Genomic DNA, 27,310 nt, shown 5'->3' with positions numbered 1-27,310 from the left:
GGAACTGTTACGAGATACTGGGTACTGATCCATAACACTTGAGTAGGTGGCTCCTGCACTTATCTAAGATGGATCTCATCGCCTTGTATGTACCTAGCATTGCTGTGTGGACTGCTCCAAGGACTCCCGAGCAACGCCTGGCATTGCCCTTCTGCATGTGGCTTCTAGCCTGTATTTTTCTAAGTGAGTATTATGCCAAATGTGGACTAATATAACTTTTCTAAAGCTGAATGTTTACATTTACCTTGGTGAATGTAGCAAAGCCTTCTAATTGGAACTCTATTACATGTATATATACATTTGGAGTAGGGAAAGGAATGTTTATAGTACTAGGTCTTCCCATTCAGTAACATGTAAATGGATTCAGGATCCATGTATACTAGACAACAAATGTTATCAGTTTTTTTTCTTCTTCTTAGTTTTCTTCATTTGAGTCTTGCACTTATTAAATTTATGGTATTTTAAAAAGTGTAAACCATAAATAATCCTGAGAAACTAGAGCATACAAAGCATAATATAAAAATTGTAATTGCATTAAAAGTTTGATTACAAGTACATGTATGCCTTTATAAAGAGGTTAGTGAAAGTAATTTCTAATGTACAGTACTTGAAAATAAAATTCATGTTCCTTATGTTTAAAAGAACATTTCCTATTGGACTTCTCTGCACTTGATTTTACAAATATCAAATAGAACACTTACCTGACATTAGGGATCCATTCAATATAAACAAATTTATAAGGTGACTTAAATACCAATACTTTATAATTATGTTAAATTGCCATTTCTCTTCCTGAACTAAACAGATTTAAAAGTGATTCTTAATCCTTTTTTTGGGTCATGAAGATTGAATATATGTTCAGCCTAGACTTCTGTCATTCCTTTTATATTTCAGCTCATAAGTTTAATTTGAAGGAATTTTCTGTTTGGGAATTTCCTAAATTAATGGGCTCTACCAATCATTTATTTCTCCCCCCCCTTTCCCTTCCTTCCATTAATTCGATATTTACTCCAATCCAGGATCTGTTCTAGGCCCTAGTGATGGAGCAGTCACAAAGCAAGCAATCATCTCATTGGTAACCTAGTAATTTCACAACTTTCAAATTACAGAATACAGCAGCAAGAAATAGTACCAAGTTAGAGATATGTGGATCTTTATATTAGAGAGCTTTTTTTTTTGTCCTTTTTTTGTGTGTGATAAACTATACATAAAATTTAGCATTTGCAGGTGTACAGATCTGTAGCATTCAGTACATTCATTGTGCAACCATCACCACCATCCAACTTTTTCATCTTCTTCAACTGAAACTCTACAAATTAAACACTTAACTCCCAGTTCTCCTTTTTAAGTACTTTTAATTTTTCCCAATGAAAGTGATCAGAGCCACACTCTCCTGACACTGTGGTGCTTCAATTACTCATGTGTCAATGCTCACCCTTGAGGGGAGGGAGTCTAGGCCCTCTTTAACAGTCTCATTTTTTTTTCAATTTTATCTCTCATTGTTAAAGTATGTTACATTCCCAGCATGGAGTATCCTCTCAAACTTACACGCACACACAAACCCCCCGCAGTATTTGTAGAAGTCTGAAAAATCATGCCATGAAAATCTATTCCAGGATTAAATTGCCATCATAAAAAAACATACCTAGATTCACATCACAGTATCCTAGTGAGGACTCATGACTGGTTTGAGTGTTAAGCAACTGCTTTGTTTTTAACCTATGAACACCAAGCAAGGTTTCCTGATTGGACAGCCTTTTTAGGGTCAGTTAAGATTAAGTGTAGGGCCGAAACCGGTTTGGCTCAGTGGATAGAGCGTCGGCCTGCGGACTGAGAGGTCCCGGGTTCGATTCCGGTCAAGGGCGTGTACCTGGGTTGCGGGCACATCCCCAATGGGGGATGTGCAGGAGGCGGCTGATCGATGTTTCTCTCTCATCGATGTTTCTGACTATCTCTCTCCTTTCCTCTCTGTAAAAATTCAATAAAATATATTTAAAAAAAAAAAAAAAAAAAGATTAAGTGTAGGGCAGAACTTAGTCAAACAGAATGCCATAGTATGTATGCATTTTTGTACTAACATCATGTAATCTTTTTTCCCCTCACTTCCATTAGTTTTTTCTCTCACCATATTGTTTTTGAAAACGGTTACCTCAATTTCATTTTGAAATATTTTTGTGGTATAAATAATTCAGAGTAAAGCTTATTTTCCTTTAGTAAAATCTGAACACCTTTTGCTCCAAGAAAAGACCACCCTTTCTTATATTATTGGTGGGAGTTTAAATTGGCAAAACCTGGTATTTCATTTGTATTTTGCTTTCTTAGAAATTACTTAGGCCTTTCTTGTTTTCTATATTCACTACTCACCTTATCTTTTTTACATGCTTTTATTTTTATTATTTTAGCGAGAGGGAGAGATGGAAACATCGGGGCATGTGCTATGACTGGAAATCAAAACTGCAACCTCTTGCCCGGCTGGCATGGCTCAGTGGTTGAGCGTCCACGTATGAACCAGGAGATCACAGTTCAATTCCTGGTCAGGGCACATGATTGGGATGCAGGTTGGAGCCCATGTGGTGTGTGCAGGAGGCAGCCAATCAATGATTCTCATCATTGATGTTTCCATCTCTCCCTCTCCATGTTCCCCTGAAATCAGTAAAAATATATTAAAAAACACACACAAAACTGCAACCTCTTGGCTCATAGGTCAATGCTCAACCACTGAACCACACTGGCTGGGTTCATCTTACCTTTTAATGTACATTTCTTAACACAAAAATGCACCAATTTTGACCATTCAATCCACTTAATTTCAGGTTAAGTGGGAAAAAGGAAATTCATATGCCTAAAGCATTGTTTGGCATCAGGAGTGGCCATATTTTGAATAGACCTTTATTTACACTACAGGCCGGTGCACAAAATTCATGCACTTGGGGACTTGGGGGTCCCTCAGCCTAGCCTGAGCCTTCTCACAGTCCGGGAGCCCTCAAGGGATGTCTGACTAACAGCTTAGGCCCACTCCCTGCTGTGGGAGCACACTGATCACCAGGGGGCAGCTCCTGAGTTGAGCGTCTGCCCCCTGGTGGTCAATGTACATCATAGCGACTAGTTGTTAGGCTATCGGGCCAAATGTGAGAGGGCACAGGCCAGGCCAACGGACCCCACCAGTGCATAATCAGAGCCAAGGAGGAATGCAGGAGGTTGGACTGCAGGGGAGGAACCCTGCTGGGAGGGCTCCAGGGCGTGTCAGGCCCACCTCACTCAGTCCCACTCAGCCTGACCCCAGCAGCCAGCTAACCTACTGGTTGGAGCATCTGCCCTCTGGTGGTCAATGCGCATTATAGCGACTGTCTACCACTGGTGGTCAGTGTACTTCATAGCAAGCAGTTGAGCGGCTTTAGTATATCATGCTTTGGTTGAACTGCCAACTGGCTACGTGGCATATTAGGCTTTTATCATATAGGATTACAAATAAAGACTTTCAATTGCCATAATGAAGAGCGCTCTCTCTCTCTCTCTCTCTCTCTATATATATATTTGTGCTTCATAGTTCTCAGGCTGCTAGGAAATTCAAGTATTCTAAGCCACATTCTAAACAACAGCCACGAGTCTTCGAGAATCTATGACAGGAGCTTTTATCCAGAAGTACTAGTATGCATAATGTTCCTGAACTTGTATGTAAAATTGCCCTGTTTTTCTGCAAGTTGCCTCTCCTGTTTGCTACTTCACAGGATAACTACCACTGTTAGAAAACTGATGCATATTCCTATAGATTTTATTCTATGTGCAAAGAAATGTAAAAACCTAGTATTTGTATACACAAATTGGTTTTTTTTTTTTTTAATATATTTTATTGATTTTTTACAGAGAGGAAGGGAGAGAGATAGAGAGTTAGAAACATCGATGAGAGAGAAACATCGGATCAGCTGCCTCCAGCACATCTCCCACTGGGGATGTGCCCGCAACCCAGGTACATGCCCTTGGCCGGAATCGAACCTGGGACCCTTCAGTCCGGAGGCCGACGCTCTATCCACTGAGCCAAACCGGTTTTGGCTCAAATTGTTTTACATCTTTACTTTTTCTAGGAAGACAGATTGCACTTTTATCAGATTTTTAAGGGCTCTATGATCATTCTCTCCTCATCCCCCAATCAATAGGAACCACTGTTGTAGGGAGTTAGAACAAGTTTTTCTTACCTTCAACCAGTTTAATAATATAGGTAACAGCCCTAGCCAGTTTGGATTAGAGCATCAGCCCATGGACTAAAGGGTCACACATTCGATTCCAGTTAAGTACACATACCTCAGTTGCAGGCCGGATCCCTGGCCCCGGTTGAGGCACATGTAGGAAGCAACCAATCAGTGTGTCTCTCCCCCTCCCTTCCACTCTAAAAACCAATGGGAAAAATATCCTTGGATGAGGATTAACAAAAAAGAAACAAAAACAAGAGGCCCAGAAATACCCCATTTTTTTTGGTATATTGCACATCCACACCCATGCAATATAACACATTTAGTCCTTAAGCCCAGTATGTACCCATATATCTATAGCAATATACCCATGCACCCACTTCTGACAACAGCTCCCTTCTATAAAAATACTTGCAGGATGGTTGAAACCACACCTCCCAAACCCTTCCCCAGCAGGGCCCCGCCCTTAAGGTTATCATCTGTCTCCTCTTGTCCAATATTTCAGGTATTCTTCTGCCTTGTTAGGCCATTACATTTGCTATTTCCTACACCCAACATACTCTTCCTTCCAGATAAGGCTTCTTCCCTTCCCTTCAGATTTACTTAAATTTCACCTTCTTAGGGAAGACTTCAAAGATTGGTTTATTAAATTTTTATCCCCCACTTATTTACCTAGTCTCCTTCCCTGCTTTTTCACCATCAACATACATGTAACACACACACACACACACACACACACACACACACACACACACACACGTTTAATTATGTTTACAGTCTCTTCACATGGCTCTTTGCTTCCAGACTGTTGCTAATGTTATCACTTTTTGTTGATATACTTTTTTTTAAAAAATATATTTTATTGATTTTTTACAGAGAAGAAGGGAGAGGGATAGAAAGTCAGAAACATCGATGAGATCGATCAGCTGCCTCCTGCACGCCCCCCAGTGGGGACGTGCCCGCAACCAAGGTACATGCCCCTGACTGGAATCGAACCCGGGACCATTGAGTCCGCAGGCCAACGCTCTATCCACTGAGCCAAACCGGTTCGGCTGTTGATATACTTTTAATAACCTGGCTTAAAGAACAAAAACCCTTCAGCCAGGGACCAACAAGAAATTGCTTTGTTCTTTGAATAGCCTATATTGGAAAGAAAAACTATGACAAACATTTTGTAGTTTTTTAATTAAGATATCTGAGGTGCTTCAATCCCATAGATCCCATCAATCTATTATACAGATCATAATAATCTAATTTTATATCTGCTTTGGGGGAGGAACAAAGGAGCTCATGCTCCTATACTAAAAAAATATGTTTTTTATTGTTGACAGTATTACAGATGTCCATCTTCTAAACCTTTTCATAAAGATCACCTGACACATCAGATAGATACCTCTTTGCTAAAACACCCTTCTCTTACATTATAGTACAGTCATTTCAGTGTGTTTCCTATTAGAATGTGGACTTTGTGAAGACATGAACCATGTTATCTTTCCTTCAGCATGGTGCTTGATACTAAATACTCTCAATATTTACAATATGGCCAACAAAAATGGGAGAGTAAAACAAAGGTTTTTAAAGACTGAATAAGAGACAAGTATTTCATTTAGATATAAGCAAAAATGTTAGGAAAAGAAAGGACTGGCTCCCAAATCAATCCAGTTATATTTTCCCTTTGTAACACAATAAAGAGACAGTCCCATTTTCAAAGAAATTAACTTTTATTTGAAAGGAGACTACTCTTCCCCAGACATATCCTCTAAGGGCTCTAAACTATACAAGAGCCTGCTTAACTATTGTCCCATACCAAGATTTCTAACAGCAAAGTATACAATTGCTCTAAGTAATAAATAATAGTAAGGGTTGTCCTTCACTGATTAAGAGAATACTTAAACTTCAATAAGTACAACACACAAAAAAAAATCACACTATAAAGTTTGTAAGTCTTAACAGATGTAGTTTAAATAGAACATGTTTTATAGGAGCCCACAAGCTTTCCATCTCTAAGAAAAATGCCCTTTTTAAGGTTATAAATTTTCATTTTTTCAAAAGAAACGACTGTTTTATAGCTTCAAACTTTCTACACTCAACTATTTGACTGCTCCGTGACACCCCAGACAAACCTGACATGACTGAACTACTTTATGTGTTACTATCTTCTCCAAAAGAAAGTTAAAAAAGGAGTTTGTCACAAATGTAGATTTCTAATATAGTATCTAACAAAAAAGAAGCTTTAAAAAGATCATTTCTTTCCTTTTTTGATTAGCCAGAAGTTAATTTTCTGTAAAAGCAAAAACAAAACAACAAACAAACCCAAAGCATAACACTGGGGGTTCCTTTTTTTTTTTTACTCAAGATGTTTAACTACTCAAAATGACAATTAGAACTTTAAGAGTATAATAAAAGGGGTGGAAAACACCAATGCAATTGACAAAGTGTAGACGCTAAATAAACAGAAGATTTTTTTTCGGATTCCTTTTAAGTAGGAAGGATTAGAAGCTCAGGGAAATCCAGAATTAAACAACAAAAGAGAAAAAGAAAAAGATATCCTCAAATGTAATCATTCTCTTCATCAATAGCGTCCTGGAAGAGAGAGAAAAAAAAGTTAAAATGACAATTATAGTTTGACTTGTATATAGTAACAGTCACCATATACCCTAATTTTCTAAAACTAACCATTAATTAGAAACAAAGCTGTAGAAGCTTTATTTCTTAATGCTGTAGAAGCACAGAGGACTTACTTGGGCTGTAGGAACGAGATCTTGATCGTGATCTGTATCGGCTATAGTAAGGAGAAGGTGATCTTCTTCTGTAGGAAACAAAAGATTACTTAGCATACACATGATCCACCGAGGCAAATGAAAATAAAAATTCCCATCACTCAAAATAATAATGGACCCAAGATGATAACTATTAAGTTCTCTGTGTGCCAATGATACCAAAACAGTAAGTATATGACACGACAAAATACTAGCAAACACAGGTAATTTATGTATGCATTCAGTTTTGAAAAAATAATTCTTTCCTACTTTCTTAAGGATCATATAAAATCTTTCCAATATTTTTCTTAATATATATCAAACATAAATCAAAAGCACCAAATAATACAACTATCATCTAATTTAGAAACTACAAGTTAAATATTACCTGTATCGGTAATCGTAGTCTTCATATCTGTCATAACCACGCTCATATCCTCTTTCATAGTAAGAATCTCGACGTCTGCCACCTCCTCCGCCTCCACCACCGCCTCCGCCTCCACCACCACCACCACCACTACTACAAAAAAATGTAAACATTTGATATCAATGTGAACGATTATTTTCCAGTATCACTTAATACAAAATGGTACTTAAGTAAAATAAAATAGAGGAAGGAGGTGAGAAAAGGCAAAGAATAACCCTTTCATGCCAATTACCTCTATGTCTTAGTTGGCTGCCGCCCATGGTATTCTTGCCTTGGCTTCTTATTCATTACATAAATAACCAGGAAAGATTACACACAACTCTCCAAACTATAAACTGCTCTTCTATTAATGCCCTGCCCAAATCACCAGGATCTTTTCAACAAGGTGAAATGAACTATGCTGGAAAACAATACCAAAACACTAAGAAGTGCCCAGTCAGTGTGGCTCAGTGGTTGAGTGTTGACCCGTGAACCAAGAGCTCACTAGTTTGATTCCCAGTCAGGGTACATGCCAGGTTACTGCTCGATCTCGTGGTGGGAGACATTCTGGAGGCAACCAATCAATGTTTCTCTCTCCTCCTCCATCTCTCTAAAAAAAAACAATTAAAAAAAAAAGAAGAAGAGGAGAAAGGGAATACTTTAAGAATGTATGATATTTTTCTAATATCTAACACTTTTTCTATCTGTAGAATACCAAGGGCCAGAAATGCACTTCAATAATTTTAATTTATCCTCCTGTGCGCACCCACACACACACACGCAGTACACCTTTGAACTGCACCAGCCTACTTATACAGATCCCCCCCCCCCCCCCAATAAGTACCTGCACTGATCCATGGCATTTTACGAAAGGCACTTGAGTATCATGGATTTTAGTATCCATAGGGGTCCTAGAACCAATCCCTGGTAAATACTAAGGGAAAACTAAGTTTTCGGAGAGCTCAAAGTTTGATGTGGATTTTTGACTGCACAGGATTTGGTGCACCCAACCCCTTCATTGTTCAAGGGTCAACTGTATATATAAAAAATGATCCAAAGAATATATACAAATTAAATAAATTTCCATTTCAATTATAGGGAAAATTTTATCGTTTGACTTATCAAAATTTTGTAGATACATCTGGTAGACTTCTGGCTAAAATAGTTTATCTTAGGAAACTTGAAATCTTACTGAGTTGGTCTGCCCATGTAGATGCCTGGTGTAGGTGTGTGTGCTCTCTTGGTGATAGAATAGTCCACACGAATTCTTCTGCCATCTAGCTCCATTCCATTTGCCCTTTCCATAGCCTTTAAAGAAAAGGCACAGTCAGTCATGCATAATTCACCAAGGAGAGACTATCAAAACTGTAATAAAGTTAACACTTTCCATTTGAAATTTCAAAAATTAAAATTCTCTAAACACTTTTTTCAAACAACAGGGGATATGATTTTACATATGAATCTCTAATATATGCATGTCAATGGCATTGAGTTTTCTAATGTACACATGGACACTTGCAGGCCTGCGCTGAAAGACTGGGGCAGCTAGAGAGAAGGAACTACACAACTCAGGGAAGCTTGCATAACTCTGGGGATGCAGTGACTAATTGCAGGCTGGGCAACTCAAAGCAGAAACTACAATTCAAGTGACAAGTTTAAACTAGTCAAGCTGTTCCTTAAGAACACACTGCCATCTAGTGTAGTGAACCACAAATAGAAAGGAACCTCTACCTCTCAGTAAGTGCTCCTGTCTTATACCTGCGTTTGTATTCCTTTTGACCTTCAACACTAATACCAATAAATACAATAATAATTCTATTATTTTAACAAATTCGCATGAAGTTCTTTGGAACTAACTAAAGTTGCCATTTTCATTTTATATTGCCCAGGAATAAACCTGGGGGTGGGGGTGGGGGGAGAAGAATCAAGAGTACAAACAAGTTTCATATTTTAAAAAGTTTTAATTGTTCACACTCTTCAACATTTACTTCAGGTCAGGTATCTTGAAATTTCTAAATGTACACCTTTATCCCTTGAGAACAGAAATAAGCTAAGTAGTCCCCCCCGCCTCCATCTGCAGTTTCAGTTATCCACAGTCAAACTCGGGACGAAAATATTAAAATGGAAAATTGCCGAAATAATTCTTAAGTTTTAAAGTTGTGCATGTCCCTCTCGGGATGTGAACTATCCCTGTCCAGCATGTCCACATTATATAACCTACTCTACCCCCCCCACCCCCATTAGGCACTTACTGGCTGTCTGAGTTGTCAAATCAACTGTCATAATATCAGTGCTTGTGTTCAAGTAACCCTTATTTTACTGAATAATGCCCCAAAGCATAAGACAGCAATGCTGGCAATTCAAATATGCCTAAGGAAAGCTGTAAAAAGTGCTGCTTTGAAGTGAAAAGTTTGGTCCTGTCTGAGGTTTTAGGCATCCATGGGGTCTTGGAACATCCCCCGTGGACGGATAAGGGGGGACTGCTATATGTAACAGTAAAACATACTGACAAAACAATTAGAATGCCTGTTATTTAAAGGACTTACAACCTGAAGCATTATTTTGTTATGACTTTTATAAGCACACCACCATCAATACTTTGGGACTGTTAGTTCTATGCTGTGGGTGGCTATCCTGTGCACTGTAGGGTGCTTAATATCATCCCCGGCCTCTATCCACTAGATGCCAATAGCCTCTACTATTTTTAAGAGATATGCTAACATGTATTATGATTATGTTGTAATTAAGCACTGTTGATATATAGAGCAATAATCTATATATCCAACTAACTACTGACTGTCACATGTAAAATGGTACAAAGAAGAAATGCTGCCGAAACCGGTTTGGCTCAGTGGATAGAGCGTTGGCTTGCGGACTGAAAGGTCCCAGGTTCGATTCCGGTCAGGGGCATGTACCTGGGTTGTGGGCACATCCCCAGTAGGAGATGTGCAGGAGACAGCTGATCGATGTTTCTCTCTCATCGATGTTTCTAACTCTCTATCTCTCTCCCTTCCTCTCTGTAAAAAATCAATAAAATTTATATATATAAAAAAAAGAGAAGAAATGCTAATACTTGTCATTTGTTAAGGTTTGAAAAAACCTTAACAATGAGCTTCTAATTCCTTAAAATGGAGTTTTCTAACTCAAGTCACTATTAACTTTTAGTATAGAGAAAGCAAGCCTACTGGCTTCCTTTATAATCCAATACATATTACATTAGAATAGTACTATTTCAAATCATCCTGTTAGGCGAATTAAGAATGGCACCAAACAAAAAATAAAAGGTACTAATAACTCTTTTAGTCTGACCGATGTATCTATGAACCAGGAGGTCATGGTTCCATTCTTGGTCCGGGCACATGCCCAGGTTGTGGGCTCCATCCCCAATAGGGGGTGTGCAGGAGGCAGCCAGATCAATGATTCTCTCTCATCATTGATGTTTCTACCCCTCTCTCCCTCTCCTTTCCTCTCTCTGAAATCAATAAAAACATTTTAAAAAAATACTAATTCTTTTCGTGTATTGTTTTTCAACTAGAGGCCCGGTCAACAGATTCATGCACCGGTGGGGTTCCTCAGCGTAGCCTGCTTTGATCGGGCTGAAACCCGCATCCAACATCCCCCGAAGAATGTAGTAGAGCGTGAAGTGGCAGGCGGTTGGGGAGGAGGCACTCCTGCTCATCCAGCTCCGACACATCCTGGTCAGCTGAGTGATGTTCCAACTGTAGGAGTGCACTTACTACCAGGGGGCAGCTCCTGCATTGAGTGTCTGCCCCCTGGTGGTTAATGCGCGTCATAGCGACTGGTCCACCAGTTGACAGGTCACTTAGGCTTTTATATATATAGATTATACAACAGAGTAACATGAATATTTAGAGAATAGAAAAACAAAGCTGTGTATCTATACATGGGGAGCTAGGCACAAAATTAAACAGATTAAACCTAAACATCATAATTTTAAAAGGTCAACTGAATCACCTGCTTTGAACATGAATAAGGCTTATTAAAAAGAAACACTTCACATTTTTCCATTAACTCAAACATACATCTCACTTTACAAGGCTGGATTTCAATAAGGATATACTATACCAGAAGTGAAACTTGCCACGTTTATGGAACTGGGAGTCGATTAATCAACTTTTAATAGCAACTCAATATTATAATCATGTATATCAGAAAATGTTCAAAAGGACAATTATAAAAACAAAATTACCTCCTTTGAGTCATCTATTCTCTCAAAATAGACAAAAGCAAATCCTCTTGATCGTCCAGTTCGCTGATCATAAACCACATTGACACCACTCAATGGTCCATATCGAGAAAATACTTCACGAAGATCTCTCTCTGTTGTATACAAACTGAGGCCAAACACTCCAAGACAAGTGTTGGGATCTGGATTTGCCTGTTGAATAAAGATGTTTAATTTTAAAGCTCCAAATTAAAATAAATATTAAAACAGAAATACTATGCTTAGAACACCTTACCCAAAGACTATACTGTTTCAAGTGACTTGAAAATAATTTAAGAGGAAAATAAACCAATGAGTTATATCCTACAGTTCACAATAACACTCCTGCCTTCTTCTTCTTCTTTTTTTTTTTAAATATATTTTATTGATTTTTTACAGAGAGGAAGGGAGAAGGATAGAGAGCCAGGAGCATCGATGAGAGAGAAACATCAATCAGCTGCCTCCTGCACACTCCCTACTGGGTATGTGCCCGCAACCAAGGTACATGCCCTTGACCAGAATCGAACCCGGGACCCTTCAGTCCACAGGGCGACGCTCTATCCACTGAGCCAAACTGGTTAGGGCAAGGGTGGGCAAACTTTTTGACTCAGGGACCACAATGGGTTCTTAAACTGGACTGGAGGGCCGGAACAAAAGCATGGATGGAGTGTTTGTGTGAACTAATATAAATTCAAAGTAAACATCGTTACATAAAAGGGTACGGTGTTTTTTTTTTTTTTAGTTTTATTCATTTCAGCCCGTGGGCCGTAGTTTGCCCACGGCTGGGTTAGGGCAACACTCCTGCCTTCTGTGGAATAAACTTCAGGTTGTAAAAACAGAAACTCCACTCTGTAGCCCAGCAATTTTCAGAATGCATACTAAGAATTCATCCTTAGTTTAATGCCATATTTCTAGTTTATTCAAATGTTTTACATCCCTATAGATGAGTACTCAATCTGACTTTATCTGCAATTGCTGATTAGACTCCCCACTGCCCAATTTCATTCCTTAGTAGATGCACATGGCAGTCTGCAGTATCACATGGGAGAAGCACAGCATAGTAGTTAAGCACAGGAATACTAGTCAAGAGTTTGGTTGAAATCTGTACTCTGCCAGTTAGCCAAAAACAAAGCTCCATTGTCACATATTCAAGACTCAAGTTATCCATAACATGGCAACTTGCCTCAGATGTTAAGAATATTAACTGTATTAAAGAATTCTGCACAGCCGAAACCGGTTTGGCTCAGTGGATAGAGCGTCGGTCTGTGGACTAAAGGGTCCCAGGTTTGATTCCGGTCAAGGGCATGTACCTGGGTTGCGGGCACATCCCCAGTAGGAGATGTGCAGGAGGCGGCTGATCGATGTTTCTAACTCTCTATCTCTCTCCCTTTCTCTCTGTAAAAAATCAATAAAATATATTAAAAAAGAAAAAAAGAATTCTGCACAGTGCTCATATTATGAGTGCTGGCTATTTCTATAGTTTTTGGTATTTATTTGCTGTCTACCCACTAACTGCCGTAAAACTTTTAATTTCATTATTCTCAACTCAGATTATGCTTTCCATTTTAGTTTTGGAACATACCATTTCTCTCCAAATTTCATCTCTTTAAAACTACTCAAGAGTCAAGGAAAGAAAATATACTTAAATGTACATTAAATATCCATACCCTCAAGGATGCTTCTTAAGTACTGCTTTTTTTTTTTTTTTTTTTTAAATACGTTTTTATTGGTTTTCTTTAGAGAAGAGGTAGAGGGATGGTGAAATAGAAACATCAATGAGAAACATGGCCTCCTGCATGCCCCCTACTGGGGACTGAGTAACCAAGCTGGCATGTGCCCAGACTGGGAATTGAACCAGTGACCTCTTGGTTCATGGGTTGATACTCAACCACTGTGCAACACTGGCAGACTTGAGTACTACTTTTTAAACCATGGTCTCACTCTCATAAAGCAAGATATTATGCTATGACTACACACATATTAAAGATAAAATAAGTTCATTAACTTTTATAAACCACATACCCTGCTGCCTGTATGTCTTCTCCGGTTAGACATTGGAGAATGACTTCGGCTCCTTCGACGCCGGTATTCTGGTGTATATGACCTACTTCGAGATCGTCTCCTATGAGAGTGAGAATGGGACCTGGATCGGCTGTAACGTCTATGAGAATGCCTCCTTGACCTCGACCTTGGAGAGAAATAAATGCAGGTAATACTTAAACAAATGGCTAATGCCAAGGACCTATATATATATATCCCTGTTTATTCTCAGCTCCTTACTGAAGAAAGGGTAGTCTTCCTCTTGTTCTCTTAATCATTACAATCTCCTCCTTGTTCTCAGTCTATCCTTTCTCCATTCTCTTTTCACCTTACCTTATAAGCATTTTTAAGTTCTGCTTTCTTTTAAAAACAAAATAAAAACAAACAAAGCCAAACCGGTGTGGCTCAGTGGACAGAGCGTCAGCCTGCGGACTGAAGGGTCCCGGGTTCAATTCTGGTCAAGGGCATGTACCTTGGTTGCGGGCACATCCCCAATGGGAGGTGTGCAGGAGGCGGCTGGTAGATGTTTCTCTCTCATCGATGTTTCAAACTCTCTATCCCTCTCCCTTCCTCTCTGTAAAAAGTCAATAAAAAATATATTTAAAAACAAAAACAACAAAAAACAACAAAAAGCCCAACTACCACTAGGAAGGAAATTCTGCAATATTCAACACAGATGAAATATGAGGGCATTATGCTAAATGAAACAAGTCACTCACAAGAAAACAAATACTGTATAACTCCATCTATATGAAGCATTTGGTAGTCAAAATCTATGAAGACAGAAAGTAAAATAGTCATTGCCAGGGGATAGGAGGAGAGAATGGGAACTCATGGTTTAAGGGGTACAGTTTCCATTTTACAACAGATAAAAAGAGTTATGGGGATGGATGGTGGTGATGGCTGCATAACAATATGAAATGTATATAACATCACTGAGCTGTACATTTTTATTTTTTTAAGGATATTTTTATTGATTTCAGAGAGGAAGGAAGAGGGAGAGAAACATCAATGATGAGAGAGAATCATTGATCAGCAGCCTCCTGCACACCCCCTACCGGTGATCGAGCTTGCAACCCGGGCATGTGCCCTTGACTGGAATGGAACCCAGGACCTTTCAGTCCGAAGGCCAATGCTCTATCCACTGAGCCAAACCAGCTAGTGTACATTTTAAAATGGTTATGGTTGTTATGTGTATTTTACCACAAAAGAGACAAAACAAACTACTAACACCACAATAAAATCTTTTGTTGAATCACTTATTACCTCTTTAATATAGTACTATATTCTTCCTTTACTGTTAAGTATCATTTCCTTTCCAATCTTTCTTTAGCCCCTGCAATCTATCATCTACTAAATTAACCTAAAGGCAATTCTAATCTAATGGTCTTCATTTCTTTAAGCTTTCAAGAGCTTCTCACCCATCTTTCCACTGCTGATTCCCTAGTTTGTTTCCTACTTTGTTGAGGAGGTAAGTGATAGGGACTCTTAATCACCCAGGGATTTCTCTCCCTCCCCTCCAGCTCCCTGCCACTACATCTGACCAGAATTCCACCCTGGACTTCAGTCAGAATCTTCAGATAAAGAATGTAGATGGAATGTGAATCTTGAAAAAGCTTCTCAAATCATTTTGATAACCAGCCCAACATACTTACATCAACTTTCTCTGTACTAAATTACATGCCAAGACAATTATTTTGTTGTGCAAGTATTACTGAAATAAAATAAGAAAACTAATGCTCAAATGTCAAGCACTTTTCAATCAACTGACATTTAATTTGTTGTAATAGCTAGCTAGTATCTGATAGATTGAGTTGAGATAATTCTACCTTATCTAAGTCTGTATCTAGAATGTATTATTCATTTCTAAACTCCATTACTAAGCAGTTTGAAAAAACTACTTCATAATTTTTGAATCATTGATAAAATGTCTATATAAAATGGGGTATAAATAAGGGATTTTAGAAAAAACAAACACTACTTTGCCCTGAAAAACCCTAAAAAAGCATTTTAAGTATTATTTTAAACACACATACCTGGATTTTGATCTTGATCGAGAATGGGATTCAGAATGTTTGGAAACCCTTGACGGACTACGAGATCCTGACCTGCTCTCCGATTTTACACGAGCAGGAGTTCCCATTGGAGATTTTGACTGAGAGCGAGACTCCTAACAAAGAAGACAGTATTACAAATGGCACTGGTCAAGTAGATGCCTAACACCTAACATTTAAAGTACCGTAATTATTTATATTGATTGCTCCTGAAAAAACAAATGGTTAGGCAACACCCTCCAGAAAAAATTTCAACTCATTAATAACCCATTGTTAATACTGCTAACTGTCCTCAATAATTCCCTACTTGAACCAGATCACCAATTCTCTATTAACTAAGTAATCATGCAAATTCATCTACAACTTGATCATACAGACACTGGAACATAAACCATACATTTACTTAACCTAGGACCCATTCATTCTTCCAGATTCTTTTAATTCTACTTCACTCTTGCTTTCTACTTCTCTTCATTCTTCATTGAGTTTTTCATTTTTCATACTTCGTGTATTCTTCCCCAATTCAAACAATTCAAAATAGCCTTAAAAAAATATTCAAGTGCTTCTATCTGACCAATCTTCTGTTCAATTTTTTCCCCCATTCAATTTTAATTTTCTGATCTTTAATACTTTTCATTAGCCTTCTTTTATCTTGATTTATCTTCCACATTCTTGGAAAAAACTCTTCAATTTCTTCACGAACATTAACCTTAATGGAAAAAGAACATTTAGTATATTTAAGCACGTGGGGATTATAAAACTCTGCTGGAGTTCAGAATGTTATCTACCAAATGGAAAGCCAGCAGGTAAAGTGCAAATAACTAGTTTATTTAAAAAACAATTTTATAATCTTTAAAACTGCTCAAAAGTCTAGTTTCTAAAAATTAGGGAATTCTGAATTTTTCTAAATGTTTTTACCATACTCTTCACCCTCCTCCCCTTTCATGTTTCATCCTAGTTCCTAAAATGTGAACAATTTTAATATGAATACTTAATTCGAGCATAAATCTAACATGAACTATAATCCCCCACCTACATTTTCACTAATTTATAACCTGAAGAATAAGCTTTCACTAAGCCATGCAAAGCATCCTACCCTGAAATATTTGCACACACCTATCTAAACTCAAACACTGCAGGACACATGCTAAGGTTCAAAGGAGTAGAAAAAAATTAGTACAATTACTAACACCTCCGGATTTTGTTTGACCTATCTTTGCTTACTCCGACTTAACCAGGAAGATAAGTTCTGACAAGCATTCTGAAAAAGGGGGAAAGCATGAAATTTTAAAATTCCGCCCCCCCCCCCCGCTTGTAAATTCCTAATATATGTATATTTGCACCTGTGGCATTTAAAAACTCTGTATTACCCATTAAGTATCATATAGCACAAGAATTTATCACAAAATTATAACATGGTCTTTATTTTTTATCCCACCTCCTTTTGTTCATAGTTTTTGCAGATTTTATGCAGTTATGCATTATTTATACTCCCCCTTCAGTGACTATATCCTATACCAGAAAACTGGCTTCTGAAAAAGTTGAAATTAAAAACAACTACTTTCCAAATCAAACAATTTCAAACTAAAAGACTTCCTACCATGCAACCTGCTTACAACTTTTCCTTTACATTTAACTTAATGTCAAAAACTGTACTAATGCTGCTATGCACATTTATTTTTTCAGATGAAAACAAAACTGAATATATTTAGCTATCTACACAATATCTCACATACTCTCTAAATTTCTGGACAGAAGCCTGGAGCAGGAACAGCAATTCAGGCCGTTTGATTCTCTGAAACTGTAAAAGCAGCATATTCAGTACTTTAAAAAGGGGTGGGGGACACAAATAATTTGCTTGTAATTGCAGTCTCACAGACTGGCTCACTAACTACGCTGATTTAAGAATATCTTCCCCTCTCTTTTTGCTTTCCTGTCTATAAAACAAATCCTCTGGTATAACATTCATTTATACTACTGTAGAATAGTAGTAGATGGAACAGTGCCTATGAACATCAGCACAGCCCTTGTTATAATACATATCAGAAGGCTTTGTGCTCTGTGACACCAGAAAACTTTCCATTTTACTAGGACAGAAATAAAAATCCTATATATTAAAACACCAAATTTATTCTTAAATGTTTATGTGAAGCTTTCTAGTAAAGGATAAAAATGTTAAGGCACAAATATATGTGTATATTTCATTTTCAAATGTTCTCTCATCAGCATGACTAATGGTTGAAAATTATTCAGTGGTAATGAAAATTACCACTTCTTAGAAACTAATGTAAATAAGGTAATCAGTAACATCTTAAATTTTAAATCCCAGTGCTGGCACAGCTCATTGAGAAAAATGCAATTTTCCTTTTATTTGCTAACAAAGTATTAAGATATGACAGTATCTTCTCAAAAGACATTAGCATATTTTTAAAGAAGACTTGCTTTTTATTATCCAGTGTTACAAATATCTAACTTCCTTTGTTGCCTATCCTTCAATTTTGTTTTAGCAGGGAACCTAACCTAAATCTGCATACATTTTTTCATAGAATCATTCAAGGTTAAGAAACAGTCCTCTTAACTCCCCTTAACTCCTAGTTTCAAGGCTGTCACTATTGGTTTACTCTCCCAAAACAATGTATAAACTCGAGACTTTAAAAAAATAAAGGTTAGGTTCAGTACACTTAACCTAAAAAATAAATTATAAGGAAAAAAAACACACAAAAAATATAAACTATATAGAGAAAAAAATTAAAATAAAATATACCTTTAATTCTTCAAAATTTTTATACTAAAAAAGGCCTGTCCTAAGAACTAGTTGTTAATAGTCTTCACACACAGAAAAATGGTCATTATTAATATTTACCATTTTTAAGCAACTTATTTCTCCAATGTTAGTGCCAAATAAATGTCGTTTTCACTGAACTGTACATTAGAAACCAGGCTACAATGAGCCCTTTACGGACAAATGCTACATTTCCTTTTTTACCTTTGACCTGCAACCAAATCATATCACAAATTTTAATGTAAGTCTTAAATAGGCTTCCATTCCATCATAACCACTATAAATCAAAAGCCAAGCAAAAAGTTCTCACCGCACAACCTGCTCAAATAACGTGTTTGTTCTTTTAACTTGTTTACTATCAAGGTACCTCTGCTGGTAGCTGGACATAGCCTCCTCCCCCATCGCCCCCAAAAGGAAGAAGCTAACCATAAATATTAAGGAAGTTACGAGTATTCAATAAAGCCATCTAGGAGCCATCTTTCTTTTCTGTGTTAAAATACAGTTGTATTTTACATATTGAAAATAACTGCAACAACCACATACTACTATTTTAATCAGGAAAATGGGTTATTCAATATATGCACACATTGCAGAACACAATTTCCACAGCAAGCAATAACTGCAGTGCTTTTTAATAAAGCTAGTATCATATTATAGGTGAAAAAATTTACACCAATACATGCTTAATACTTAAACACATAATCCAATATAAATGCTACACTGTAACCCATACTACTGCTATGGCAAGGCAAACTCTATGCCAAGTAATAGTGGCAAGTTTACACAATTCAAATCTATATGACTAGAATGTAAACTTTTAAAATAAACTTTCTCAAAATATATTTCACCACTGTTTTATGAAGTTGGGTATCTATTTCCATAGAAATACACTAGTGCATTTAGGTAAATTGTATGTCCAAGGGAGGGGGTGCTTAAATTACCCAAATAACTTATATTGTACTGCACCAAGAACCTCACTCTTTAGGACATTATGAAAACCTGCTTTCACTCAATTCTTTCATTTCAGTCTACAGAAATAGCAGTTCTGTCTCCTTTCTCGAGTATGATAGGCTGCTTCTTTTACAGACTCCTAGGCTTATAAAAGTCCCTAACAACTATTAGAGCAATTCCTTAAAAAAACAAACAAAAACCCCTAAATTCTCACAACATTAGCTACTTTTAAATGATTTCCCTATCTTTAAGGTTATACCTATATGATGTATTCTGAATGAGGTTAGAGTGGTCTTTGTATCTGCAAAGACTCACAGATATTTTAAATGTGGCTCATAAACCTGCCAGCTTATATGCCATCATCAATTAAATCCAAAAAGCTAGTGTACTAAGTGACAATTTCAAAGGCATAGAAAACAACTTTATAAGAACTAAAAAGGTTTAGGTATAATAAAGCCAGTAAACAGCAACTAAAAACAAACTACTAAAATAAGAACCTGTCATAGTACTCTCTACTTATGTTCTCATTTTCTAATGTCATGAAGTACTTATGAATTTGAATAAGACTAGGGCCTTAGTTTCAAGGAAAAATAAACTTTTCCTTCTACTTCAGATGGGTCAGGCCTAGTCACATCTTTCGTGAAAATTATGAGACAATAAGGACTACACACAACTATACATGGCAGTAACTTAGAGGAGGGAAGAAAAAACCACATTTCCTTTCATTATTCACCTCAACTTTCTTTCACAGGGTTTACTGATTCTTTTTCCAATTTGACCTTTGCCATTTTCTCACCTCCACTTGTCTTGCTAAATCTGTTATGACATAGGAACATTATCAGTATTAATTCAGCATGTAAACATATACCTTTTACAAAGGTTCCATGGTTAGTTATTTGATATCTAAGCACCCACTGATATTACAAAGAGTTTTCACACTGTCTGGCAAGTTCTACGAAATTATTATGCTAATTATTCATGGCTATTTCACACTTGTTATATCCTAGGTAAATAACTAGTTCATTTACAAAATCAAGTCCATAAGTTTATTTGTATTTTTAATGGAGCTCATTCGTAAATATTTAAATCTCTTAATATTAGTTCAGGTCCCAAAACTGAACTAATTCTCTTTCAGAAATGGTACAAATATTAAGCAGCATCTATGACAAATCTGTAAAATTACAGTTATGCTCTGTGGCTACAATTAGTTGCATTGTTCCTTTTAAAAATGCTACCTTCTACTTGTATTGAGCAAATTAGTACCCTTCAGTGAAAGAAATCTCAAATGTAAAAATCTGAGCATCAAAATTAGATGATCCCTGTCGGGTAGCTCAGTTGGTTATAGTGCTGTCCCAATAGGTTCAATCCCCAGTCAGGGCACATACAAGAATCAGCCAATATATGCATAAATAAGTGGAACAACAAATTGATGTCTCTGTTTTTCTCACCCCGCTCTCTCAAATCAATTAATAATAATAATATAAAAAACCGGATAACAATAGTACTTAATTTTAGGAAGAAAACCCAAGACAAATAAGACTGTATCAAGTTTAATACAACCCCTACTATAAGAAAGGAGGCTTTATCCTTTTCTAATAGGTTGATGTGATGAGAGAGGAAATTAAATTTCTGAAAAAGCTGAACTGAAAGCTAAAGTGCGGACATTTTATCTATAAAATAGGAAATCAATTTTATTTACATTATTTTAAACTCTCATCAACAGAAAAGTAAAAAACCGAGTTTTAGGTTTTTTGTTGTTTGTTTTTTATTTTAAAAAGGAGCCAGTCACCAAGCTGGCTTTTGAATGATGTAGTCACTGCTCCTATTATTGCAAATCAGGTTTCAGATAAGAAATAAATCTTCCCCTATTTCTGCTGTTCAACAAAATATCAACAAATTTTAATTCCCAAATTGGTACAGATGAACTTGTGTTTTGCTCTTCATTTGTATTATTTAGTCAATCACACACACATATGTGTGTGTGTGTGTGTGTGTGTGTGTGTGTGTATGGAACCCTAGGAGTCTCTTAAGAAAATAAGAGTAAGCTCTAAAAAGGGGGGCAGGAATAAGTATTATTTTTCCTCTTTAAATGTACTTTAAAGCATAGACAATTGTGGAATTATAAGATGGGCTTCCACACAATAATCATTAACCTCTATTAAAAACATCGGGGCCATTGTATGAGAATATAATTGGACTCAATATTTTTCTAAGTTTCATTAAAAAAATCTAGGGGAAGAGAAGAATAAAAATAAGTGAAATAAGAAAAGCTTAATTTCCATTCGCCTTAATTTCTCTAAAGGACACTAAGATTTCTTGAGATGGAAATCCCACTTTTAGTTGAAGCCGTGTGAAACACACAACTCATTCTTTTTAAGACCCACAAAGTCATAGCTCAAGTGCCAACTCCCAGCTCCAAAAGACATTTTCACTTAAAATACTTCTGTTAACGTGATATATACATGTCTCAAGCAAATTGTTTTTAAAGAACCTATTTTATGAGCACCACTATTCTCTTGGAGCCCTTAAAAATGTCTCATTCTTAACATCCCACTGATGTCCTGTTTAGACCAAATTTTTCATAATTTCCTTCCTGAAATATATTTTTTAAAATACATTTTTAAAAATTGATTTCAGAGAGGAAAGGAGGGGGAGAGAGAGAGAAACATCAATGATGAGAAAGAATCATTGATGGGCTGCCTTTGAATGTCTCCTTCGAGTGCCCTGACCAGGAATTGAAAGGTGACCTCCTGGTTCATAGGTCCATGCTCAACCACTGGGCAACTCCAGCCAGGCCTAAAATATTTAAACTGTGCCCTGCTGCTCTTCCTGTACCAGTCTCTTTGTTCTTTGCTAAAATCTCTTTCATTATGCCACTCCCAGAATTAATAATCCATAGATGGCTCTCACTGCATATTGGATTAAATCCAAATTCATAAATTTAAAATTCCAAACCCTCCATTATCTGACTGCATATATTTAGTCAATCTATCATCTGTCACTATTCCAGCAATCTATTCACTCACTGTCACATCTATACCATCAATATTCATTTCCCTTACCACAAGATCCAAGGTAAGTTCCATATAGTAGGTAGAGCTCTCAGAGCTGCTCGGCACCAGTTTCTGAATTCCTTATTAATTCTATCACACAGCACTTGCTTATGTACTCCACCCAGATTTGAGCTGTCAGTCATCCCAAATAAGACTTCAAGCCCCCCCTCCCCAACATCTGTTTTTATTGTAAACATGTTTTTATAGTAAAAAGGCAGCAGCAGATTCTCAACAGTTTCACCTCAGGCAGAAGGGAATTTTGGTTAGCTATGTCTTAGGGTTACTCATAACTAAATTGAGTCAATTATATTTTCTTTCCTAAAGTTCTTTTACTCCAGTACTTTAAAATGAAAGAGACGTTAATCCATAATGGAAAATTAAGCTATAACTGTGTTTAGCAAAATCCACTAATGGCTCAGAGGCCCTGAAGTACATGCACTCTTAAAAAAAAAAAGTAAACAACATAGTGCTGTATGAGCAAATAACTGGGATTTGTACATCTCAGATTCCTGGCTGCATGGTCTTCTGGGTTTCAGTATTTTATTTTAAAAATATATCTTTATTGGATTTCAGAGAGAAGGGGAGAGGGAGTAAGAAACATCAATGATGAGAATCATTGATAGGTTGCCTCCTGCAAGCTCTCCTACTGGGGATGGAGCCTGCAACCCGGGCATGTGCCTACACCTGGAACTGAATGGTGGACTCCTGGTTCATAGCAATGGTCAACCACTGAAAAACAGTGTCCGGACTGGGCCTCATTTTTTAATTTCTAAAATGATCAGAGTACTGCAGCCCTTAAATGAGAAGTAAATGACAAAGTATGTCAACATTTTTGGGGGAGTGGGTATAGATTCTAAAATTCTATCAAAATACAAACCCTTAGTATTAGCCCTGTTTTTTAAAATGTGTTCTGGCTGGTCCGAGTTCAGTGGTGTCTTACAACTAAAATGTGTTCTGAACTCTCTAGAAAGTTGCCCTCGAATTTTAAGTATCTTCTCAGTAAGATGGGGGTAAATATGTGCTGTTTATTCTGTAGATAAAGCAAATGAAATCTAAATACTGACCTATCAGTTTTCTCTAACTTATTTTAGTAAAAAAAGTTTGAAATATAACAATTACTTAAACATCTTGAAATCCTTTTTTGAGCCTTTGTAAAATTAGATACAAAGACAAGAAAACAATTGTATTCTATAAAAACTGCTGGTTGTGGTTAGCAGATAATCATTGTACTTTAAAAACCAAAAGCACGAGTGAATTGCTTTAAGAAAATGTAAATCCTCAGAAAAGCTTCTGGCATTCTTCTAATTCCTTAACCAATTACAAATAAAACAATGACCTCAAACTACGTTTTTTTAAAAAAAGTAACACATGAGCATGGACTTATTCAGAGTTCACGCATACTAAAATACTTGGGTATCATGAAAAAGTATTTCCTATGACCACAAACACCACACAAGTGTAAACACTCTTTTTCTATCAAAACAAATTAATGCCTACATACATTTTAGATTAAAATTGGGTGGGAATCTTACATATATTACATGTATAAGGTGGGAAAGGCGACAACTATGTTAAACTAAGAACTTAAGGGAAACAAGATCCCAAATAGCAAGTCCTCTTCCCCACAAACCAAATCAAAACGAACATTAAAAGAATTTTTTTGGTACCAAATAATCAAAGAAAAGATTAATGGATAGAATTCTTTCCAATAACTACCTAATTAATAGCTTACAACTACCACCAAATGACTTTTAAAGTTTGCTGGGACAAGCCAATACCCCATCCTAAAAAATGAGCACTTCACTCATTGATATCGATCCTCCAGATCAGATTTTTAAACATCCAATCTTATAGGAATTAAAAAGTCTTTTTGTTTATAATCTACTTAAGTCTCCTTCCTTAAAAAGAACAAAAGCCTGATGTAACTGTCCGGTTCCAGGTGTTTGTAGTATGAGCTTCTAAAAGACAAACTTCAATCGGCCAGCACACACCTGCAGTGTTTTCACGCGTTTCTCCGAGTGACCGCGATACCAACACAACAGAGGAAGCATGTTGCCCGGGGGGTTGTGTTTTTCAGGGTTTCACACTCACTCGCTCCCACCAATTTCCACCTCGAGGGCAACTTCGGAAACACAACGCAAGCCCCGACAAACGTGCTAGTACACTTAAGCTTAGAATAACATCTCTCCGCGACGTTTATACTCATCGACCCAGGAGAAGCTTCGCGCCCTCTTTGCTGATGGAGGACAGTATGCACTGACTCGCTATTTTAAAAACACCGAGCCATGAAATCCCTTCAGTTATGTAAGATTAGGACACAAGACACCCCCCCCCCACACACACACACTTTTTTGTTTGTTTTACCGTAAAAACCTGCAAAAGGAGTGGTCAATTTTTAGATGAAAGGTCACAGGAAGAGAAAGCATTAGAAGCTGAGATATAACGAAGGGGGGGAAAAACAACAGCCCAACATCAAGGAATCAGAAAAAATAAAAATAAATAAGGCGTTACAGCATTTCCACACTCATTTCGGAAGGCGAGGCGAGGCGAGGCGAGTAGAAGGGGCATTGAGGGGGAAGGGGGCTCCCGGCGTAGCTCTCCCCGCACGGCTCTCGCCTTAAGGACGCTTAAGGGTCGTTGCGGTCGTTGACTAACCACTTCCTGGGGCTCGTCCCACCTTCCACCTCAAGGCTTTCGCCTTTAGAGACGCAGCGCCGCCGGTCCCAGCAGAGCCGCGGCCGCCCACTGCAACAGAGAGCCAAGGAGACACAGGCCCCAGCGCGGGGGCCCCGCCCGGACGGCAGCCCCGCGCACGTTCGACCCCGAGACCCTCGGCGATGCTCGGGGTCGCCAGAGAGGCCACCGCGGGAAGCACCTACCACACTGTCCGGCCGGCCGGGACCGCCCCGCCGGCTCCGCCCGCCCCACCGCCACGGGGACCCGCACCTCGGAGGGTGGCGAGAAGGGAGGGCGCGCTGCCGGGGCACAGCGGACCCGGTTGTCCGAGTCTCAGTCGGTCTCCCCCAAAAAAGGGGCACGGGGCTGCCCGTGGTGTTTGGGGCACGAGTGGAACCCAGAAGCCATCTTGGAAGGTGAGGAAGCAACCACGCCGGCTCCCGAGGCTGCGCCCCGCGCGCGGACTCCCGCAAAACTCCCCGCGACCGCGTCTCCCCGGTGAAACCCCGAGCATCGGGCCGTCGCCGAAGACGGCTCCCGCGGCTTTGTACTCACTCTGCCCTCGAAGTTGTTCTCCTCTACATCACTCATGTCGGCCAGGCGCTCCCCAGAACTAAGTAAGAGACAAGTTTCGCCTTGAGGACCGGAGACCTAACTAACCCGCTGACCGGAGCGTGGGGAGAAGGGAAGAGTCGGCGACAACGGCCGCCCCACTCCACTCCCACTCGGTCGCAGGTCCCTACAAGATGGCGCCGGCGCCGCCGGAAACCTTCTGGCCGCCCCAGTGCGCAGCGTAAGGGGGCGGGTCACGCTGTGACGTCACGACGCCCCGCCCCCAGCACGGCTCCCTTGCCCGCGGGCCCAGCGGAGGCCGAATCCGGGCGCGTTGGAACCTGGTTCCCTGACCCGACCTCCAAACTTCAGAACCCGTTCTAATGCGTCCGTCCTTTTGAAGGTTTTCAGGCATCGGGTGAGCTTTTACTGGCCGTAGCACTTTTACATGTTTTCCAAGCGGATTCTGATGGCACAGAACAAACTGGGAGCGTGTATAATTAGTTAATAGGCTTTTATTTTGGGGTGTTTTCAGCACTATTACCTTTCTTCAACATTTGTGCATTGTACTAAACAATCGAAGAAAAGATTAATGGATAGCAGAATTCCTTCCAATAACTACCTAATAGCTTACAACTACCGTCAAATGACTTTTAAAAGTTTACTAGGACAAGCACTACTAAAAATGAGCCATTTACTCATATCTATCCTTCAGATTGTATTTTTAAAAATCCAATCTTAAATTAAAAAGTCTTTTTGTTGATAATCTATTTAAATCTCTTTCCTCAAAAAAGAACAAAAGCCTGATTTAACTGTGTGGTTCCAGGTGTTTATATTGAGAGAGAGAGAGAGAGAGAGAGAGAGAGAGAGAGAGAGAGAGAGAGAGAAACACTGACTTGTTGTTCCACCCACTTATGCATTCATTGGTTGCTTCATGTATGTGCTTTGAAAGGTGATGGAACCCACAACCTTGGTACATTGGGTCGAAGTTTCAACCAAACAAGCTACCTGGCCAGGGCCCCTACTAAATTTTGTTTTAAATATTTCCTTACAGCTTCATAACCAAGATCTCCCAAATTTATGTGCTTGATTCCCAATCATGGTAATAATTTCTTGTGACTGAGCTTTATTTGTATTTTGCAGTTTTTGAGATTAATTCCCTTATAAAAATGTTTTTTCCATAACACTTTTTGACATGGACCTTCAACAACAGTTCTATGTTAGGAAATTTAACTAAACATTATGAAGATTGCTACCCCTTGGCAAGATTTCAAGATTTCAAAACCTCTATTGATAAAGCTAAACATATAACATTTGCCTTTAAAAAAGCTGTTGAACTTTATGGGGGAAATCAGGCTGATATGATTTAAACCTCCTAACACTATTAAAAGAGGCAACCAGACATGATATACCTCTTCATATGATGCATAGTAACTACACAGCACCTTCTATGAAGTATTGTGACCCTCCAGATTGAACCCAAATCTCATTAAGCCTTACTTAGATATAATCAACATTTAACAGGTAATACAGGGTGTAGAGAAATAAGTTTAAAAACATACACCAAGAGAAAGTAATTAACTTCCACAGGACAAATATCACCAACAGATTAAATAAAACCCAGG

General features: G+C 38.2%; 1 protein-coding gene across 8 annotated transcripts; it reads right to left on the bottom strand.

Annotated features, from left to right (window-relative positions):
* Window positions 1–5,889: 5,889 nt before the first annotated feature.
* Window positions 5,890–25,906, bottom strand: TRA2A (transformer 2 alpha homolog). 8 transcript variants are annotated; one of them, XM_036327892.1, is made up of 10 exons: window positions 25,689–25,906; window positions 20,138–20,220; window positions 16,302–16,380; window positions 15,654–15,787; window positions 13,600–13,765; window positions 11,563–11,751; window positions 8,545–8,660; window positions 7,335–7,466; window positions 6,929–6,996; window positions 5,890–6,770 (listed from the first exon to the last, which is right to left on the bottom strand). In XM_036327892.1, the coding sequence occupies exons 4-10, from the start codon at window positions 15,758–15,760 to the stop codon at window positions 6,760–6,762; spliced, it is 789 nt and encodes a 262-aa protein (XP_036183785.1). In that variant the 5' UTR covers window positions 15,761–15,787; window positions 16,302–16,380; window positions 20,138–20,220; window positions 25,689–25,906; the 3' UTR covers window positions 5,890–6,759. The 8 variants fall into 8 exon arrangements, with proteins under 8 accessions (XP_036183785.1, XP_036183783.1, XP_036183784.1 ...); XM_036327890.1 differs by having other exon boundaries at window positions 16,069–16,380; window positions 25,689–25,905; XM_036327891.1 differs by lacking the exon at window positions 20,138–20,220.
* Between the last annotated feature and the right edge of the window lie 1,404 nt (window positions 25,907–27,310).

The sequence above is a fragment of the Myotis myotis genome, unplaced genomic scaffold, assembly GCF_014108235.1.
Source record: "Myotis myotis isolate mMyoMyo1 unplaced genomic scaffold, mMyoMyo1.p scaffold_m19_p_11, whole genome shotgun sequence".
Classification (NCBI taxonomy): domain Eukaryota; kingdom Metazoa; phylum Chordata; class Mammalia; order Chiroptera; family Vespertilionidae; genus Myotis; species Myotis myotis.
Note: the sequence above shows the minus strand (reverse complement) of the source record. Positions and strands in the feature narration are given on the sequence as shown.

Coding starts and splice junctions, on each gene's coding strand:
- TRA2A (XM_036327885.1), bottom strand. CDS start 25,724: ATGAGTGATGTAGAGGAGAACAACTTCGAGGGCAGA. Junction 15,788..25,688: donor AGAACAACTTCGAGGGCAGA/GTGAGTACAAAG, acceptor CTTCTTTGTTAG/GAGTCTCGCTCTCAGTCAAA. Junction 13,766..15,653: donor CGATCAAGATCAAAATCCAG/GTATGTGTGTTT, acceptor TTTCTCTCCAAG/GTCGAGGTCAAGGAGGCATT.